This window comes from Tenrec ecaudatus, chromosome 12, assembly GCF_050624435.1.
Source record: "Tenrec ecaudatus isolate mTenEca1 chromosome 12, mTenEca1.hap1, whole genome shotgun sequence".
Lineage (NCBI taxonomy): Eukaryota > Metazoa > Chordata > Mammalia > Afrosoricida > Tenrecidae > Tenrec > Tenrec ecaudatus.
In genome coordinates, this window is record NC_134541.1 from 49,307,432 (window position 1) to 49,326,682 (window position 19,251).

At 40.5% G+C, this 19,251-nt stretch overlaps 1 protein-coding gene across 2 annotated transcripts in view; it reads left to right on the forward strand.

Annotated features, from left to right (window-relative positions):
* Positions 1 to 15,259: 15,259 nt before the first annotated feature.
* Positions 15,260 to 19,251, forward strand: part of PCSK2 (proprotein convertase subtilisin/kexin type 2) — a 282,423-nt gene continuing 278,431 nt past the window's right edge. For both annotated transcript variants that reach the window (XM_075527844.1, XM_075527845.1), the window contains exon 1: positions 15,260 to 15,439. In XM_075527844.1, the coding sequence (XP_075383959.1) occupies positions 15,260 to 15,439 (180 nt within the window). The remainder of the gene's footprint in view (positions 15,440 to 19,251) is intronic.

The following is a 19,251-nucleotide window of genomic DNA, read 5'->3' on the forward strand; positions in this document are numbered from 1 at the left end:
CTACGACTGGCACTTAAATGAGAGCAATTGGTGATCTGTTCCACAGTCAGCCTGTGGCCTGGTTTTAGCCACTATGTTGAGCTTTACTGCCATTTCTTCCCAGAGCAGAAGTAAATTTGGTTACTGTGTATTCCATTGGAAGAAGTCCATGTGTATCGTGGCTGTTTATGTTGTTGAAAAAAATTTTTTTGCTATGAGCAAGTCATTGGTCTTGCAAAATCCTATCATGTGATCTCCACTTTCATTTCTATGAACAAGTTCATATTTCCTTCCCCTTTATTTTCAACTTTAACATTCCAAATTCTTGGTAGTTATCAATGAATCTTGACTGAATGTTTGATCAATTTCTGATTGGAGACATTGGTAGGATTCTTCCATTTCTTCCTGATTAGCTTTTGTAGTTAGTAAATATATTTGAATGATAGTTATATTGATTGTGTTTCCATGAATGCAGATAGATATAATCCTATCATAGACAACATTGTAGTTCAAGATAGATCTCGAAATGCCCTTTTGGATGATGAGTGCAACACCATTCCTCTTGATTGTGTCGTGTAAAATCCATTTCAATTCCATACAAGTCCATTTCAGCTCATTAATGCCTAGGATACAGGTCTCTGAAGTCCATTTAAGTTTTCATGACTTCCAACTTTCCTAGATACATACTTTGTACATTCCAAGCTCTGCTTATTAATTGATGGTTGCAACTGTTTCTTCTCATTTTGAGTTGTACCACATCACCAAATGAAGTGTTCTGAAGGCGTCCCTCCCACAGGCCTTCCTCTGCTCACATCACCATGGTCAATTCTGCTTTGAGAAGGCAACGCCTCCTTGGTCAAAGTTCTAGTGCTTTCCAGCCTTACGGGTTTATCCTCTGGCACTATTTCTGTGAATGTTCTGTTCTGTTCATTATGCCTTCAGTTTTGTCTCTATGAATAAGGTTTTCAGCCACTATTTTCTCCAATGTGCACAACCAATTCCTTCTATGTAAATTGTTCTTACTTTGGAAACTCTACTTAAACTTGTACACTCTGGGTGAGCCTGCTGGCATTTGAAATATCAGTGACATAGTTTCCAGCATCACAGCAACACACAAATCACCAAAGGATGGCAAACTGACAGACAAGAAAAATGTCAAGCCTCCAGCTGTGATCTTGAAAGATTCTATGGGAAAAAATAGCCAAAGATACATGTGGCATCAAGAGAAGATTTAAATAATTCACATAGTCACCGTACCAAAAATAACTAGTCCACATTCAACCGTCTCAGGAGGTAGCATATGGGCAAGAACCAATGGTGCTGATGGAAGAAGTTCAAGCTCCACTGAAAGCATTAACAGTCCCCCCCCCAAAAAAATGATGGAATATCAACTGAAATGTTTTAACAATCGGATGGAGTGCTGTAAGAACTCACTTGTCTATTCCAGGAAATTTGGAAGACAATGACTTGGTCAACTGATGAAAAGAGATTTATATCTGTACTCATTACAAAGAAAAGTGGCTCAATATAATGCTCAAATTATAGAACAATATTACATGCAAATAAGATGCTGCCCAACAATTGTGACAGCAGTACATTGACATGGGGCTGCCAGAGGTTCAGTCTGAATTCAGACGAGGACATGGAACAATGAATATCATTGCGGATGTCTGATAGATCATGGCTGAAAGCATAGAATATCAGAAAGATGTTTACTTGTGTTTTATTGACTATGCCAAGGCATTCCACTCTGTGGATCATAACAAAATATGGATAGCCTTGAGAAAAATGGGAATCACAGAATACCTTATTGTACTTGTGGGGAACCTCTACCTGGATCAGGAGACAGTTGTATGACTAAAACACGGGACTACTACATGGTTTGTCAGGAAATGTGTGCTTCAATGTTGTATCCTCAGTCTGTTAAATTCAATCTCCCACTAAATCAATTCAATTTGCTTAGCAAATAATTAGAGAAGCTGGCTTATATGGAGAATGTGGCACCAGGATTGGAGGAAGGCTTATTAACAATCTGTGATATGTAATGGCACAACCTTGCATCCTGAAAATGAGGAGGACTTCAAGACTTGCTGATGAAGATCAATAATTGTAGCCTTCAGTTGGGATCACAACTCAATGTAAAGTAGACCCAGATCCTCACAATTGGACCAATGGATAACATCATGATAAATGGAGAAAAGTCTGAAGTTGTTGAGGATTTAGTTTTGCTTGAATCCACAATCAGTCCTCATGAAAGCATCAGTCAAGAAATCAAGGATGAATTACCTTCGTTAAATCTACTGCACATGACCTCTTGAAAATGTTAAAAGCCAGGAGGTTACTTTGAGAACAAAAAAAAGCAAATTTTATGAATAATAAATAAAATGGGTGTCATTACAACAGAAGTGAAAGATAGAAAAAACCACACAGTATTAAAAATATTGTATTCCAAAAAAATGGAAAAACTAGTAGAAATGGATGAATTTATTTTAATGCATGATTTACCTAAATTACCACAGATTGATGTATAAAATATCAACAAGCCTATAACATGAGAAGAAATATATCTAGTCATAAAAATACTCCCACCATCAAAAATTTCAGGAATGGTTTTACTGGATAATTGTCTAAAACATTTAGAGAAGAATGAAGACCAATTCTATATGAACTACTTTGTAATATATAAATGGACATTATACTACCAAATTCATTTTATGAAGCAACTGTAATTTGATACCTAAACCAGGCAAAAACAACACCAGAATTGAAAAGTATAGACGAATATCTCAGATTTACATAGACACCAATATTTTCAATAAAATTCTAGCCACAAACACCAACAAAGCATCAAAAGATAATATATCAGTATCAAGTGAGATGCATAGCATATATGCTAGGATGGTTTAATATTATAAAAATAATCAGTGTAATTCACCACACAAACAAAAAAAAAAGAACCATATAAATATAAAAATTTTATCTCATGCAGGAAAGGCATTTGATAAAACCAACATCCATTCTTAATAAAAACACTCAATAAAATAGGAAGAGAAGGGAAACGTCTCAACATAATAAAAGTCTTATGTGCGAAACCGAGTCGGCATCTCAATGGAGAGGATTGGAAACAATTTGAATGAGAACAAGAACAGGGTTGCCCTTTATCCCAACTTTTATTTAATACAGTCTTGGCGTCCCAGCCAGAGATATAAGACAAAAAGATATTACAGACATCCAGATAGGCACTGAAGAAACAAAACTCTTTTTAAAAATATATCATTTTATTGGGGGCTCATACAACTCTTATCACAATCCATACATACATGAATTGTATAAAGCACATTTGTACATTTGTTACTGTCATCATTCTCAAAACATTTGCTCTCCACATAAGCCCCTGGTATCAGCTCCCCGGTTTCCCCCTCTCCCCCCATTTCCCTTCCCTCATGAACACTTGATATTTTATAAATTATTATTTTGTCATATCTTACACTGTCCAACATCTCCCCGCCTTCACCCACTTTTCTGTTGTCCGTCCCCCAGGGAGGAGGTCACATATAGATCCTTATAATCGGTTCCCCCTTTCAAATCCACCCTCCCTCTACCCTCCCATTATTGCCACTCACACCACTCTTCCTGAAGGGATCACCCACCCTGGATTCCCTGTGTTTCAAATTCCTGTCTATACCAGTGTACATCCTCTGGTCTAGCCAGACTTGCAAGGGAGAATTCGGATCATGATAGTTGGGGGTAGGGGAGCATTTAGGAACGAGAGGGAAGTTGTATGTTTCATCGTTGCTACATCGCACCCTGACTGGCCCGTCTCCTCCCCGAGACCCTTCTGTAAGGGGATGTCCAGTGGCCTACAAATGGGCTTTGGGTCTCCACTCCACACTGATATGATTTTTTGTTCTGATGATGGTTAATACCTGATCCCTTCGACTCCTCGTGATCGCACATGCTGGCGTGCTTCTTCCATGTGGGTGTGGTTGCTTCTGCTCTTTTTATTTGCAGATGATATCATCCCATGTGAGTGTGTGTGTGTGTGTGTATCTTCAAAGATTCAATTAAAAATTTCTTGAACTAAAAAAAATGCTTGAACTCATTGAAAGCTATAAGTTCAATGTCTATAATCAGTTGAACTATTGTATATTAAAGATCACAGTGGAAAATATTTTAAAATAACAATACCATTTGTATAACTACACAAAAGATAAAGAAATATTTAGAAATAAATCTTACCAGAGAAACAAAACAATTATACAAAGAAAACAACAACAAAATCCTACAAGAAACCCAAAGAGATTTGTAGAAATGAAACAAGCTATCATGCTCCTTGATAGGTAAACTAAACGTACTGTAAATGTAAATATTACCAAGAACGCTTTACAAACGCCTTACTATTCTGATCCAAACCCCAGCATAATTCTTAAAAGAAATAGAAAAACTAACCACCAATTTTATATGGAAAGAAAAGAAATCCAGTCTAAATAAAACACTTCAAAACAAAACAAAAATGCAAAATAGAAAATTTTTCATTCCCAGGTTTCAAAGCCAACGATAAAGCCATGATAATTAAAACAGCCTAGTATCGGTACACCTACAGACAGAAAGATCAATGGATTAAAATTGAGAACCCAGAAATATAATCGAGTACATTAGATACCTGATTTTTGATAAAGGACTAACACACATATAATGGGGAAGAAATAGCCTTTTCAATGAATCGTACTGGAATAGTTGGATCTGCATTTGCAAAAGAATGAAACAGAACCTATACTTCACACCATGTACAAAAATGAACTGAAGATGGTTCAAAGACCTAATTGTATACCCCAGAACTATAAAAACAATCAGTAAAGAAATAGGGACAAACCTAAAGGCCTTAATACAAGGAATAAATATACTAACAAATATACTGAAGAGTATCCACATTATAGAAGATAAAATAAAGGACAGGGACCATATGAAACCATGCACACCAGATATTTTGGAAATAATATTTAGTAATGATATATTGCCTAGAAATCTAATTTTAAAAAAATGTATAGAAAACGAAAATCCTTAAGAAGAAAAATACAAATAATTCAGTAAGAAATGGGCATAAAAGGCTTGAATATACAATTTATCAAAGATGACATCCAGGCAGCCAGCAATCATACGAAGACATGTCTGATTTCCTTAGCCGGAAGAGAAATACAAATGAAAACAACAATGAGATACTACCTTACTCCTTCACTGTTAGCAACATTAAAAACAAAAACAGACCATTACAAATAATGTAGAGGTTGTGAACGATTGGAATGCTCAGACATTCTTGTGGGACTGTAGAACTGTACAACACTGTGGAAATCAGTATGACATCTCCTTAAACAAATGCAAAAAGAATTGTCTTAAGATCCTGCAATCCCTCTAAGGGGCATCTACCCTAAAGAAATAAACACTACAACATGAATGGGTATATGCACAACTCTGTTTATTGCAGAAATTTCAATCAGAGCAAAATGATGCAAAGCCTCCCCCCAAAAAAAATATCTGCATATGGAGTAATGGACAGACTGTAGTACATTCGTACAATGAGATATTAGGCATCAATAAAATACCATGACGACTCTCTAGCACCAAAAGACGTGGACAAAAAACTACAGAGCATAATGCTTAGCAAAGTTAGTCAAGCTTATAAAGACAACTATTTTATGACACCACTATTATAAGGAAAAACAAAGAAAAGTGTTTTTCACACCAAAGGGTAAGACTGAAGACTCCAAGCAGGCCAGGGACGGGGCAGGAACAGGGTGGGGGGGGGGGGACAGGAGATTGCGGCATAGAGGAGGAGGATGAGAGGGGCGAAATAGAACCACATTTATGAGGGGTTTAAAGGGATACTATCACTGATTTGATTTGATGAGCTGGGTCAGACACATGTTTTTCTTTAAAAACCAAAATAAATAAAGTTGAAATTGAAAAGAGCGAGAGAAGATGAAGGCTTATGGCCATAAAACCCCTCTGGATTCCTTACACCTTGTATCTAAATACTGACCTGAGTAGCTGAAAAAGGAGGAAAAGGAAAAAAAAAAAAAATGGAGCCCTCCTCTCTGTGCCAGTGAAAGAACATGAAAACTCACTCTCATAGCGATGTTTTATCTTTTAAAATGTTTATTTTTCTCACAGATTGAATCCTAATATTTGTATACTTTTACGTGGTAAAATGACTAGCTGGTTTCCCCTCGTGAAGACTGAACCCATGCTTTAGCTTTTCCAACCACATGCTCACACCAGCTGAGACCACAATCATAGGCAAATCACTGAAATTTAATTAGTGACATCTTCATATCATGGACACAGAGTGATCCTTCCCTGTTGGGTTCATACAATTAGAGTGATCCTTCTTAACGTCTCGAAATGAACAGTTTATGCATAAAATGTTAAGACGTTGGGATGGTATTTAGATTGTATTGCATTGGACAATTTACTTTATAGCTTTATTTTAGAGAACACATTTTTAATATAATTGTCACTCACCTTAGTGCTTTGTCCATATTTATTGAGCAGGAAATGCAACGGAGGTGCATTGTTTTTAATGGATCCCTAGTTAGTGGCACAGTGGGTTAAGCACTGGGTTCAGCACAGTGGGTTAAGCGGCACAGTGGGTTAAGCACACTGTTTGTGATGCAGACACCTCAGCCAGCCTCTCCACCACAGAAGATTGAGCTTTCTACCCCATGGAGATGTGCAGGCTGGCAAACGCCAGGGAGCCATTCTGCTCAGTCCTAGAGGGTCACTTTAAGTTGAAATTGACTAGATGGCAGTGGGTTTGTTTTATTTTTAATCTTCTTCTTGTTTTTCTTTGACTAATGAATATTTTTTTTTCCATTCCCAGTCTATGTTATTCAAGTGAGGTCAATAGTCTCCTCTCATCTCTACACACATGAACAACTGGCCAAGAGGCCTGTTTCCAACCTCCAGGCACGGGAATTGAGAGAGAATTGATTACATTACGCACGCAGAGATAATGAGCCACTATTTCAAGATCACATAAAAACTACTGGGGATTAGAAACTTCCTTGCCTTGAAGTTAAACCAACATAGAGGACAACAGACCCTAAAAATAGAAATAGAGAAATATCTGGATCCAGCCCTTCCCGAAGCTGTATCCATCACTGAACTCTTCAAGAATGAGACAGTTAGGTTCTTGTCCATTTCCTTGTAGTTCTACCACTTGCAACCATTAAGGAAGAATCCTGTTTAATACAAGTGGGAAACTATAAAAGTCTGTCAATGTAAGTAGAACCTATTACCCTTTCTCAACCCAGCTTCCCTCATTTTCTTTTGGTTAAATCTAAGTTGATCCCTGTTGAGACAAGATAAGCTCTACTTCTTGTAAGTTGTCTGCACTCGGAGCGTTGCTGTTCAAGTCCATTTTAGACCCCACCAGTACTTTATAAAGAAAACATCCAAGAGGATAATTATTTTTTATTTAGATTTTATTTATTTAATTATTTAGGTTCCTTAGAGGAGAGTGAGTCATCTTTCCATACCAATTGAAATTATCTAAATGTTTTCTATCAACTTTTCAGAATAATCCCATTATATTATAAATATTAATGAAACTTATGTTTAAGAATATGTATGGGATAATTATTTGTACAAAGCCAGCTTGAAAAACATGATTGAATAGAAGTAATAGAATAATAGAAATGTCTATATATATATTAGACTTTGGTGTGACAGTTTGAAATACTGTTCAACAAATATTTCTTCTTCCTCTCCCACTATCAGCCCAGTTAGGTTTGGTCATGTACCTTGCTTTGGATGATAGAATATGACAGGACTATACAACAGAGACTTTAAGTGTCCTTGCATGGCCTGGCCTGGCTTGGCTTTTGATATCCAGTGATAAGACATAAATGCATGCCTTGGGTAGTCACTGCCACACCAACTTGCACTTTGAGAAAAAAGCACACCTGTACAAAACTCATACCTTAGGGCCAAGCTGAGTCAACCTGAAGCCTGAAGTAAAGTCATTCAGTTAAGGCTACCCTAGATCAACTAAACAACAGGAACTGGAACATAAATAATTCATTTGTGAGTCACTGAGATTAGAATGATTTGCTATATGACCTTCTATTGGCAATAATTGACTGATACACTTCATTTATCCATAGACCCATGCTTCCCATGCTGGTGTACAGCTCATGCAGCCAATATATTGCGAGAGCAATAAGAGGCATGAGAGGAGAAAAATGCCTGGCCTAGAATACTGCCAGATAATGGCAGTCCTAAAAAGAATCAATTGGAAGGGGGTGGGGGGGAAGCTTCCTACTGAAAATTAGCATAGAGTGGTGAAGTAACTCACACCAAGTCACATGACTAAAAAGACACCGTTAACATCCAACAAAGGAGTCTTTACTTCTAGCTTCACAACATCCTCATAGTTCCATGCTACCCTCTCAGGTATTTACAAATGATTGCATATTCATTCAATTCTCGATTTTGGTCTTTTGTTCTTCTCATCTTAGCACTGCCGCCTTCACCTTCTTCCTGGCCCCCTTCTAGGGCCTTGCCTACCATAAGAGCCGAGAGACACGGACCACACTGAACGCTTGCACAGGTTCTCACTCCCAGAGTGCTGTTAGAGGTAAACAGAGAACACTGTTGGCCAAGATTTCATCCATGTACCTGAAAGTCTGCATTTGATGTGTTGTTATTGTTGTGCTATGTTTTCACATCTATACTAACCATTATTTAAAGAACACCCTCTTATTCCCGTGTTATTTTAATGTCTTTTCAAAAATCTGTACAGCAAAGGGAACTGATGCCTCAGTGTTGCTGTTCGGTGCCATCAAGCTGGTTCTGCCTCACAGCATCCCGACGTGCAGCAGACTCAATCACTGCCTGGTCCCGCATCATCCCCACAGTTGTGATGTCCTAGCCCATCGTGGCAGCCAGTGCGTCAGGTCATCGTGTCAAAGGTCTTTCTTATTTTCACCATCCTTCTATTTTCCAAGTATGATGACCTTCTTTAGAGACTGGCCTCTCCTGGTGACATGTCGTAAGTATGTGAGATGAAGTCTCATTTTCCTTCCTTCTAAGGAGTATTCTGGTTTTGCCTCTTCCAACACTGGTTTATCTGTTCTTTTGGCAGTTTATGGTCCATTTGATATTCTTCACCAGCACCACTGAGACCTCCCAGATTGTTTAAACTAAAATTCATAGACTCAAATTACTATAGGAACCAAGTCTACTGACAGACAAGTTTTAGAAATATCTGTTTCTAGATATTTCTAGATTTTGGCTCATTATCTCCAGTTCCAAAAGAAGATGAAATAAATATTGTATGATAAAATTATCTGAAGAAATGCTTTATCTTATTTCTATTTATGCATAAAATAAATAAAACTAAGTTAAAATTCCTCATGCCTCTATATCAGGTTTCTAAAAACCATGAAAGAATGCATCTTCAAAAGTAAATAGAAAATGGCAGATCTGAGTGAACACCATAAATGCTTAAGTATTCTCCCAGAATGTTAACAAAGTTATCAATTTCTCTTCTCATCATGTCACCGTAACCAATGCCAAATAGCAGATTCACTATTCCTAAGTATTCAGGTCAAAACAAAGACCTTGCTAGAATTATATGTTTCATTACAAATGATGAGTTGACTTTATAGAATATTTCGTGTTTGAATTTTTATTTTACACTTTAAAAAGTCTTTTTAACCTCCAAGTTATATCATGCTAACAAACCATGCTGTGTTCTCACGTAATGGTTAGATTGCTAACTGCTAGGTCAGTGGTTCAAAACCGCCACTCATTCCTTGGGAGAAAGAGAGGCTATCCACTTCTATAAAGAACTGGAATACTCTATAGGGTTGCTATGGATATGAACCGGAATGGCCTCAAAGACAGTGGGGTTGTTGTTGTTTTTAATAGGTCACACACTAGCCCCTAATAAAATGTTAAAAAAAAAATAGGTCACACACTTTGTTCTCTGTGAATCATTTCTGTTATGGGTAGTTTAAGGAGGGAAAAACATGTCCCTCTTAAAGTTAATTTCCATAATCATTCAAAAATTGACTTCAAGGAGGTTTATTATATATTTTAAAAGAAAATGGAAAGGTAGCGAAGTCAGGAATAGATAGGTAATCACTTTCCACAGACAGTAAACAAGGTTCCCATAGCCCTTGAGGAATGAGTTATTAATTTTCCAAATTAGCAAACATTATTTTGTAATTCTGTAGACCTAAAGAGAAATCTAAAGACAGGGAATAGTAATATGTGCCCAATGTTCAAAAGATTAAAAGGCCTTTGAGTCCTCATTGCTTATTTAATTCCTTAAAATTCGACTAAAATATAAACTGGCACCTAATTCATAATTTAAAAATTGTAAAAATAAATCAAAGTAAAACTGTTTTAACACTTTTCAAACTATTGAAGTTTTCTACATCATATTTTGTGCTATGACAACTTTTTTAAATTGTAGACTTTTGAAGTCGTAGGGTATACTGATCAATAGGCTGGGTTTCTTTGACAGAGAATGGGCTAGAGATGTTGAGAGGTGAAATGATTTGTCCGTGTGACAGCAAAGCTCCTGTCAGTTGACTTCTGTCACTATCCTCAAAACTGGCTGCTGTTACTTCCTTGCTCATTCATGCCATGCTTCAAAATGATTATTGATAGTATAGAGAGGAGCAGGAGATATAGTTTTCTAGGAAATAAAAGCTTCTGAAATTGGGGCAATTGATAACTGAATGTGTGGATTATGATAAATTTGGCAACAGTAAAATCTTTCTAAACACTCAATAATCAAAAATTAGTTCGAACTCAAATGAGTAATGAATTGGACAATGATTGCCAGTGTTTCAAATCTCTCAAAAAGAGATCACCAATGGAAAAGGTTTTAAAAAGCCCTATTCTAGAAGAAATCCATGTGCACATAAAGATCTGCTTTTGCATTACTATAGAAATTCCGTGTGTGAATACATTTCTCCACTTGCTACAAAGAGAAGGTCCTTTGAAAATTACCATTTGTATTACAAAAACGATTTCTCATTTTCATTGTCTGTAATTCTACAAGATTATGATATACTGTATTCTAGGTTAAACACAGAGAATGAATTTCTTTGTTAGTCATCCAACCTTCATTTAGCTTATACTTATTTTACATCATTTTAATTATTTAAAATACAGTTACATAAGATTCAACATTACTTGCCATCCCACCTTTGGAATTTATGTAGGAAATAAAATATTGCTTTGTGGTTTCAGGGAAAAAATTAATAAATACTCTGAGTAGATGATAATGTCATGTTCATTTATAGAGAAATTTAGCCGTATCAGCAGTAATATTTCCCATCACCCATAATACTCTAAATTGATTTTTCTGATGCTCTTTAGACATACCATATACACTCGTATATAATCCAAGTTTTTCAGCACAAAAAACTGGGGTTCGGCTTATACACGGGTCAGTGGTACCCCATCTCTCTGGGGGTCCCTGATGTAACAGGAGGAGCACCCATTATCTCACTGGTAATTGCTGTTTCTCACTGTTCATTCAAAGCCTCGCTGACACTGCAGTGCTTTGAATGTTTGTTTACTCACATCTAACCAATCAGAGCCATCCTATGCCGTGTATCTTTGAATAAGCCTTTTAAAGACCATGTGCAAATCATGTGGCATGAATGGATGTCATCTGGTCAAGCACAACTAACAAAAGGAGGAAATCTCATGAAGCCGGACATAGAGTTAATAGCAAAGTGGGTTTGAGATGCATGGGAAGACATTCCAGAAGACATGGTGTGAAGTGCCTTCCAGAAATGTAGTATTAGTAATGCTATGGATGGCAGTGAAGACTGCGCTTTGTAGGAAAATGACAGCAGTGATGGTGATGATGGCGATCTCAGTGAGGCCAGCGTCTATGGTGACCTCACACCAGCTGAAGCTCTGCATTGGGATAGGGTTGATGATGAGGAATCCAGTTTTGAAGGATTTTTAACTCTGTACATTTTAGCTTGGTTGCTGATTGAGCTCAGGGAATAGTATCATTGTTGACACCTTATCGTTTTTGTTGAACCTATTTTTCACTTCCTGTGCTGGTTTACTAATGTTAAATGACTTCTTCTCCTTTTATTTATGGTTTTTATTTAAAATAAATATTTAAATACATTACCCCGCTGATGTCTCAATTTTTAGTAATTTTATTTTCATTTGTTTTAATTATTGAAACTCACCAATAGTTTCTGCATTTTCCACTCTAGGCTTATACTCAAGTCAATCAGTTTTTCTGGTTTCCCAGGTAATAATTAGGTACCCTGGCTTATACTTGGGTAAGCTTATATTCGAGTATATATGGTATTTCTTCTAAAGACTTTAAGTTTGATTTCTGTTGGTGCATTTTAAAATGCTCCCATGATTCTTAATACACCTACCGTACTTTAATTTTCACAATGGGATCCTTTTTCTCAGGTGACAATACAGGACCTCATAAACCATTTAGTATTGCTTCATGTCAGCTTAATACTTAGTGCTATGTGCCAGTGCTTTTGGGTGTTCGTCCCTGGAGGTGAGGGCAAGTCCTCAAAGAGTGGCTTGTGGTTACAAAACAGATGGCCACAAAACAAGGCCAAACAGTAGTTTCCTAAGCAGAGGTATGCCCATGATTGAGTCAGGCCTCCGTCTAAGGAAAAAGCACCTAATTTCATTGTTGAGTGGTGGTTGAGTTCCATTGGCTAGCTTTCATTGGTCTTAACTTTGGTGATCTGATGAATTAGTGAGATCTCCGGTTGATGTCTCTCCAGTCACGTTTGGTGATTGGTCCTTTGAACAACAGCTTCAACCTCTGATCATCATTGAGGCGGTGGGCCTGGCAGAATGAATCATCACTTTCTACTGAGGATTAGGTGCTCAGCATCCAGTCTGACACTAACACATAGATTCAGAGAAAGTTGAAGGTCTCAGAATCAGAAAACATTGTGTTAAAGTAAAATTAATGACCGGTGTTGGAGTACACTGTGGAGCAAGATAAAATAATTAAAAAGAAAGAAAGAAAAGAACTTTGTGTAAAGGAATCTCTGAACAGTAAAGAACTGAGGGATCCAAAAATGAGTCTATCTCCTAGATAAAGACTTTCCCAAGAACATGTCTCTGTTCTGTCTCCTTCATTGTTCCCTCAGCACTTCACATAATTTGTCCTGAGGAAATTAATTAGAGCAATCTGATTAGAAGATGAATATAATAATAGAATACAGATTTCCTACTTTCAACAATTTCCAGTTTCTATTTGGCAGTGTTCGAAAGGCTGCAAGAGAGTTTACTATGTCAGCAACCAGATAGGCTCTGAAAATAACGTGTATTAAGTGTGCCTTTGATTCTACCAATTCTAATACATACTGCCATGGAGTTGATTCTGATGCATAGCAGCCCAAAAGACAGGGTAGATCTGCCCCTGTTGGTTCCCAAGAACCAAGATGAGTAGAAAGCCTCATCTTTCCCAAACACACACACACACACACACACACACACACACACAAATTTATTTTCAAATATGTGCATTGTGTGCAATGAAGCCAATTCTAACTCATAAGTAAGACCGCGAGACAGTGTAGAATTGCTAGATTGTATTTCCAAGGTAGTGATCTTTCTGCCAAGGGCCACTGGTGGCACTGTGAGGAAACACCTGGATACTAATAAAAAGTCTGAGGCTGGAAGCCATTAGCTTCTCAAAAAGAGACAGATGTGGCTAGTTTGCATCCCTAAAGATGGAGGGCCTAGGAAACCCCATGGGGCAGTTCTACTATGTCCAAGAGGGCTGCTATGGGGCAGCATTGACTCACACCTTTTTGAGGAATGGCTGGGGAGTTGGAATAATTTTCCCAATGCTCCTCTCTCCTTTCTGGTTGTACTGCACACATTTTTAGCCTATACGAAAAGATCTCTTACCTCTGATCCAATTAAGGCAGAATTTGCACTTTTGGAACTCAATGATCAAGATGGAGGTCAATTCTCTGTAATTCAACAGCAGTTGAATTCCTTAAAAAACAAATCCCTCACTTCATTATAAACAGGAATTGCCTGCTCCCTCCCACCTGGGCTGGAAGAAGTTCTGGTCAGTGGTTGGCAACCTCAAGCGGGGAAGAGCAAGTTCCTTAACCAGATAACTCCTTAGATCCCTGCCAAGTGGCCTGAATTTGCCCCCAGCCAAAGAAGTTCCTTGGAGATTTTGGCCTGGAGCCTTCCTTCTCAGAGCTAGGACACAGACTTCGCCCTTGACTGCCTAGCTGTAGGAGTCGCTCCTGAAGTCAGTCTGGGTGGAGCAACTCAGATGGAGAAGTCTCTTCTAATTACAATTGCTGCTGGGATGGAGCCTAGTTGGCTGCCGGGCTTTGCTGCTGCTTAGTTCCAGACCTTCTGGAAAGTGCAAAAATAAATAAATAAATTCCCTGCACTCTCTAAGCCAAGGAGTCCAGGCAAAAGGCGGCTTCCCATGCACTCCCTTTATCCAGAATGGGAAAATCTCCGCTGGCATTTGCCCAAATTGGTCGGAGGCCAATTCATTTTGGGCTAGCAAGTGTGCGTTGCGCGTGTGGCCGTGCAAAGAGTAGCTGAGGTTTAGTTGTTTGCAATAACAAATGAGTAGAACAGGGAAAGGCCGGTGCCCCAGTTCCCCACGGGCATCGGAGGGCGGCTCACACCGTAATTCCCTCTCCTGAACCTTCAGATTTCCACTAACAATGACATCACTCAGGCACCGCCACCGGATTACAGCGGAGGGGCTTCCCGGAGCGCACGCCTCCCACCGGAGAGGTTGAGGCGCTCTCCGGGGCTGAAAGAGGCGGGGGCAGCTTGCAAGGCTCGCCCCCACCCCCTGCATACCCCCCAGCCAAGGAGCGGGGCTGCCAGTGGGCCGGGGCGGGGCCGGTGGGAGCTGGGGCGGAGCCCGCCGCTCTCTCGACCGTCATTGGTCACCGACGGCCACGCGTCACCCGGGATGGTGCTCTCCTCCAGCCCCGGTGGAATTGGAGCTGAGGAGGAGCTGGAAAATGCAGATTTAGCATCAAACACAGACACACACTCGCTCTTTCTCTCGGATACTCACATCGGTGCCGCTGCCGGGGAGCCGGGCCGCCCGTCGGACTACAGGGCTTCCCCGCCAGTCCCGGGCTGGAGCACACGGCGATCGGCATCTTTCCAAGCTCATAGATAACATTTTTTTGGTTCCTTCTTTCCGTGTCCCCGTTCTCCCTGGCCGCCTCCTAGCCCCACTTTTCACCCCCAAAGGAAAATGAAGGGTGGTGGTGTCTCCCAGTGGAGGAAGGTGGCCGCCGGACTCCTCTTCTGTGTCATGGGTTTTGCATCTGCCCAAAGACCAGTCTTCACGAATCATTTTCTTGTTGAGCTGCATAAGGGGGGAGAGGAAGAAGCTCGCCAAGTTGCAGCAGAGCACGGCTTTGGTGTCCGAAAGGTAAGGTCTCCCTTGCATTTCGCATGTTTTCTTTCTTTCTTTTTTTCCCCCAAAACGGGGACAGCCCTGCGCAATCTCATTGCAGATTTGCAAGTTTTCTCCTTTTCTCGTGCGATGCAGATATTTTGCCAACGGCTCTTTCACTCGACATTGCCTCCGGTGATCTTTCCTGGGTTATGTAATTAAAATGTCCTTCATAGTGTGCACGTAAGGTCATAAAATTATGTATTGCTCTTTGACTTGGTGGCGAAAATAAGCTAAAACCTTTCAAAGGATGCTTTGCGCCCGGACTGCTGTCCATGGTACCAAGTTCTTGAAGCTGCTGGGGGTGAAGGAATGGAGTGCAGAACAGCTTGATTGGACTCCCACCGCTTTGCCGGGGATGTCTCCCCTCACTCCCAGTCTTGGGGTTGGGGCGGGGAGGACACAAAGAGCAGTTTTCCAAGGACTCGGCTCACAGCTTGGACACTGCTATTCACTTCAGGGCTTCTTGGACTCCACGCCTGGAGGGCTTCCCTCCCTCCCAGTGCCTTCAGTCCCTGCTCCTTTCCAGGAGTCTCGAGAAGAGAGCAAGCCTCACTCTACAAAATCGGGGCAAAACTTCTGCGCCCTCGCCCCCTCCCACCCACCCCTCAGCGCATTCCTGGTTGGCTCCCTAGTTTTCAACTCCAGGCTGCTGGAGCCGGAGAGGAGGCTTTTGTGGAGGAATCCCTGCGGAGACGTCAGGGTGTGCTCTCCTGGTTACGTGGGCAGTCAGCCTGTCTTTCCCAGGAGAGCTCGGTTTCTCCATTTTAAGAAGTTGTAGGCATTCACCTGTTTGGGCAGGCAGTATTGGGGAGCGGGAGGGGGGAGCGGGGGGAGAACAGGGAGTAGGAGGGTGGTCCTAGCCTAGGGCTCCTCAGAACTCTTAGAGATTCGGGGGTCTTCATTCTTTGAGGTTAAAGGAGAGGAAAATGCTGGGTGAAGCGCTGGTTGACCTACTTGCTCTTACTGGGAATTATCTCCCCAAGAATGTTTTTAGGGGACCTGGCACAGGGTCCTGGTGGAGTGGGGAGGGTCCGCTGGGAACCCACTGGCCTGACGAAAGCAAAGTGGCTATCAGAGCAGTGGGTGCAGCTCAGCGGCATTCTAATTCTTGTCTGTGTCTTCTTTCCTGATTCCAGGAAGCCCACCGGGAGGAGAAGGGGCATTCCTTATGTGGTGGGGTTGGTTGTGGTTGTCTCTTTTGCCTTTCAGGGCCACAGTGGACTAAGCTTCCCTAATAATCCCTTCAATTCCAACTTCTCTTGCCTTCTACCTCCCTCCCAGCCACTAGGTAAACTCCTTCAGCCTTTCACACCCCTGTAAGGCACAGGCAGTTGCCAATATTCAGCCAGTGAGTATGACAGAGGTCTGGGAAGAGATGCCCTGTCTGCCAAGCAGGCAGGTCCTGCAGAAGGGAACTTGTTGCTCCAGGGGAAGCGTGGGTGGAGCAGAGAAGATATGGCTCTGGCTGAGGGATTGCCCCTGTTTCCCTGGAAGCCAGGGCGCCATTTCAAGAGTGCCACCAACACAGTAAACTAGCAGACCTACAACCCTTTACTCTCAAAATTTTGCAAGACTCGGGGCCAAAGCACTATTATAAAACATATTAATGGTTATCATTAACTGACAAGTACAGGGCACCTTAATATGCTGTACTCTCTATTTTGTGTTTTGTTTTTAATCTTCTCAGCAACTCTGAGCAAGCTACTCTTACTATAGACCAGCGGTTCTCAACCTGTGTGGGTCGTGACCCCTTTGGGGGTCAAACAACCCTCTCACAGGGGTCCCCCGATTCATAACAGTAGCAAAATTACAGTTGGAGGTAACAACGAAAATACTTTTATGGTTGGGGGTCACTACCACATGAGGAACTGTATTAAACGGTCGCAGCATTAGGAAGGTTGAGAACCACTGCTACAGACTCTGAAGTGCTGATGAAGAAATTGGTTCAGACAGAAGCCTAAGAACCCCACCCCCACCCCCCCCCCAGGAATTTAAACCTGTCTTTCAGAGGTTTAAGTCATTAACACATACCAGATCTAGCTAGCTGCTCCATTCCCAGTGTTTGGACTTTCAGACAGGCTGAAAGGGATGAAGCGTTGCCTCTATAGTTAATGAAACAAAGGGGACTGAAGTTGCCTCGAAAATACCAGTGACCCTCCCCTCACCATGTACTTCCTCATCGGGTGGCAGAGGCATAATCTCAGTGGGTTCTCTCCTCTTTGCTTCCCTCTTTGAAAATATACCCCTGGGACATGATCTAAGGAACTTAATCTAATCCAGGTGTGGATGAGAGCTAAAATGGATTAAGTTATTAATTCTCCCACAGGAAATTATGCAGAGGGGTAAGCAGTCTCCATGAGTGATCCATAATTTTAATGAGGGACTTTGAGCAAGGAAGTGTGGAAACAGTCCCATCACATGTTATTATCACCATTTACACAGATCTTAAAATCTAAGGGAGCCTGTACTTTGCGTTGAAATCAGAAATGAGAGATGTTTGGCCTCTTTCTTCCCCATTTCTTCTTGGACTGCAAACATGCAGTTCCAACCAAGGAGAAGAGAGCATCTACATTACACCTGTTTTACTTATCTAGTGCTGCACAAACAGAAACACCATATGTAAACATCTTTAATAAACAGAAATTGATTTTCTCAGTTTAGGAAATTTGAATTCAGAGTGCTGGCTCTAGGACAAGGCTTTCTGTGTCAGTCTCCTGCCTCAGTCTGATCTTCATTCCCACCCCCCATCCCCCACACAACCTTCCTTCTATCCCCATCCTTTCTTGTGCTCAATATCCAACACCAAAAGTTATCAGTAATCATTTACTTATCCAAATGCAGAATCAATTACCAACTGGAGGAAATGGATTTTTACCAAGTTATCTCTTTCTTACATCACAAATATATATGAGAACAAAATTACTGACAGTAAGCCCTGCATCCCAGAAGAAATATGTAAGGCTCCCAAAGGCTCAGTAAGGAGCCTGGTCATGTAGTGGGCTGGGCACTGAGCTGTGAGCAATGAGATGAGCAGGCTGAGCCCACCAGCTGCTCCGTGGGTAACAGATGGAGCCTTCTGCCGCATTAGGGGTTTCCATACCCAGGACATCGCATGGGAAATTCCACTGTGTCCTGTTGGGTCGCTATGAGTCGGAACCAACTCGACATCAGTTGGCAGTGAGTTTGTTGTTTTTGAAGGCAAAGTAATATCTGGTAAGATTTAAAACCAATTATGCTTGCCCCCAAATAATTGTTCATTTTTCTACATTATGCTACCTCCATGAAGTCTTTCCCAGATGCCCAGAACGCTACACTGGAGGTGCCATCTTTGTCCTGACAGTTTTCTTTCTTTTTACCTTTTCCTTATTTGACAGTAATTTACATCACTAATACATGTGTGTGTGCACATCCTACTTTTCCAAGAAGAGAGCCAGTATCTTATGTATTATCATGCCCTTCAAACCAGCAGACTGATCTATATATGAGGTATTCAATAAATGTGTTAATTGTGATGCTTAACTCGTCCACATTTTTGAGCAACGATTTTATGTTTCCTTTTTAGAGTATGGTAAAAATATCTATAACTTTTCCACAGAAAAATGTTAAGACTCATGTGTTGTATTTTATCATGACCTGGCCCAAAGATTTAAGCTGTAATTTATAATTGCAATAAAACTGTTACTGAAAACAATGCTCTAAAATTCTCAATGTGCCACTGAAAAATTTACTTACTGAACATTGGCAAAAAACCACAGAAGTGAGAGTTAAAGTAAAACAAGTTTTTA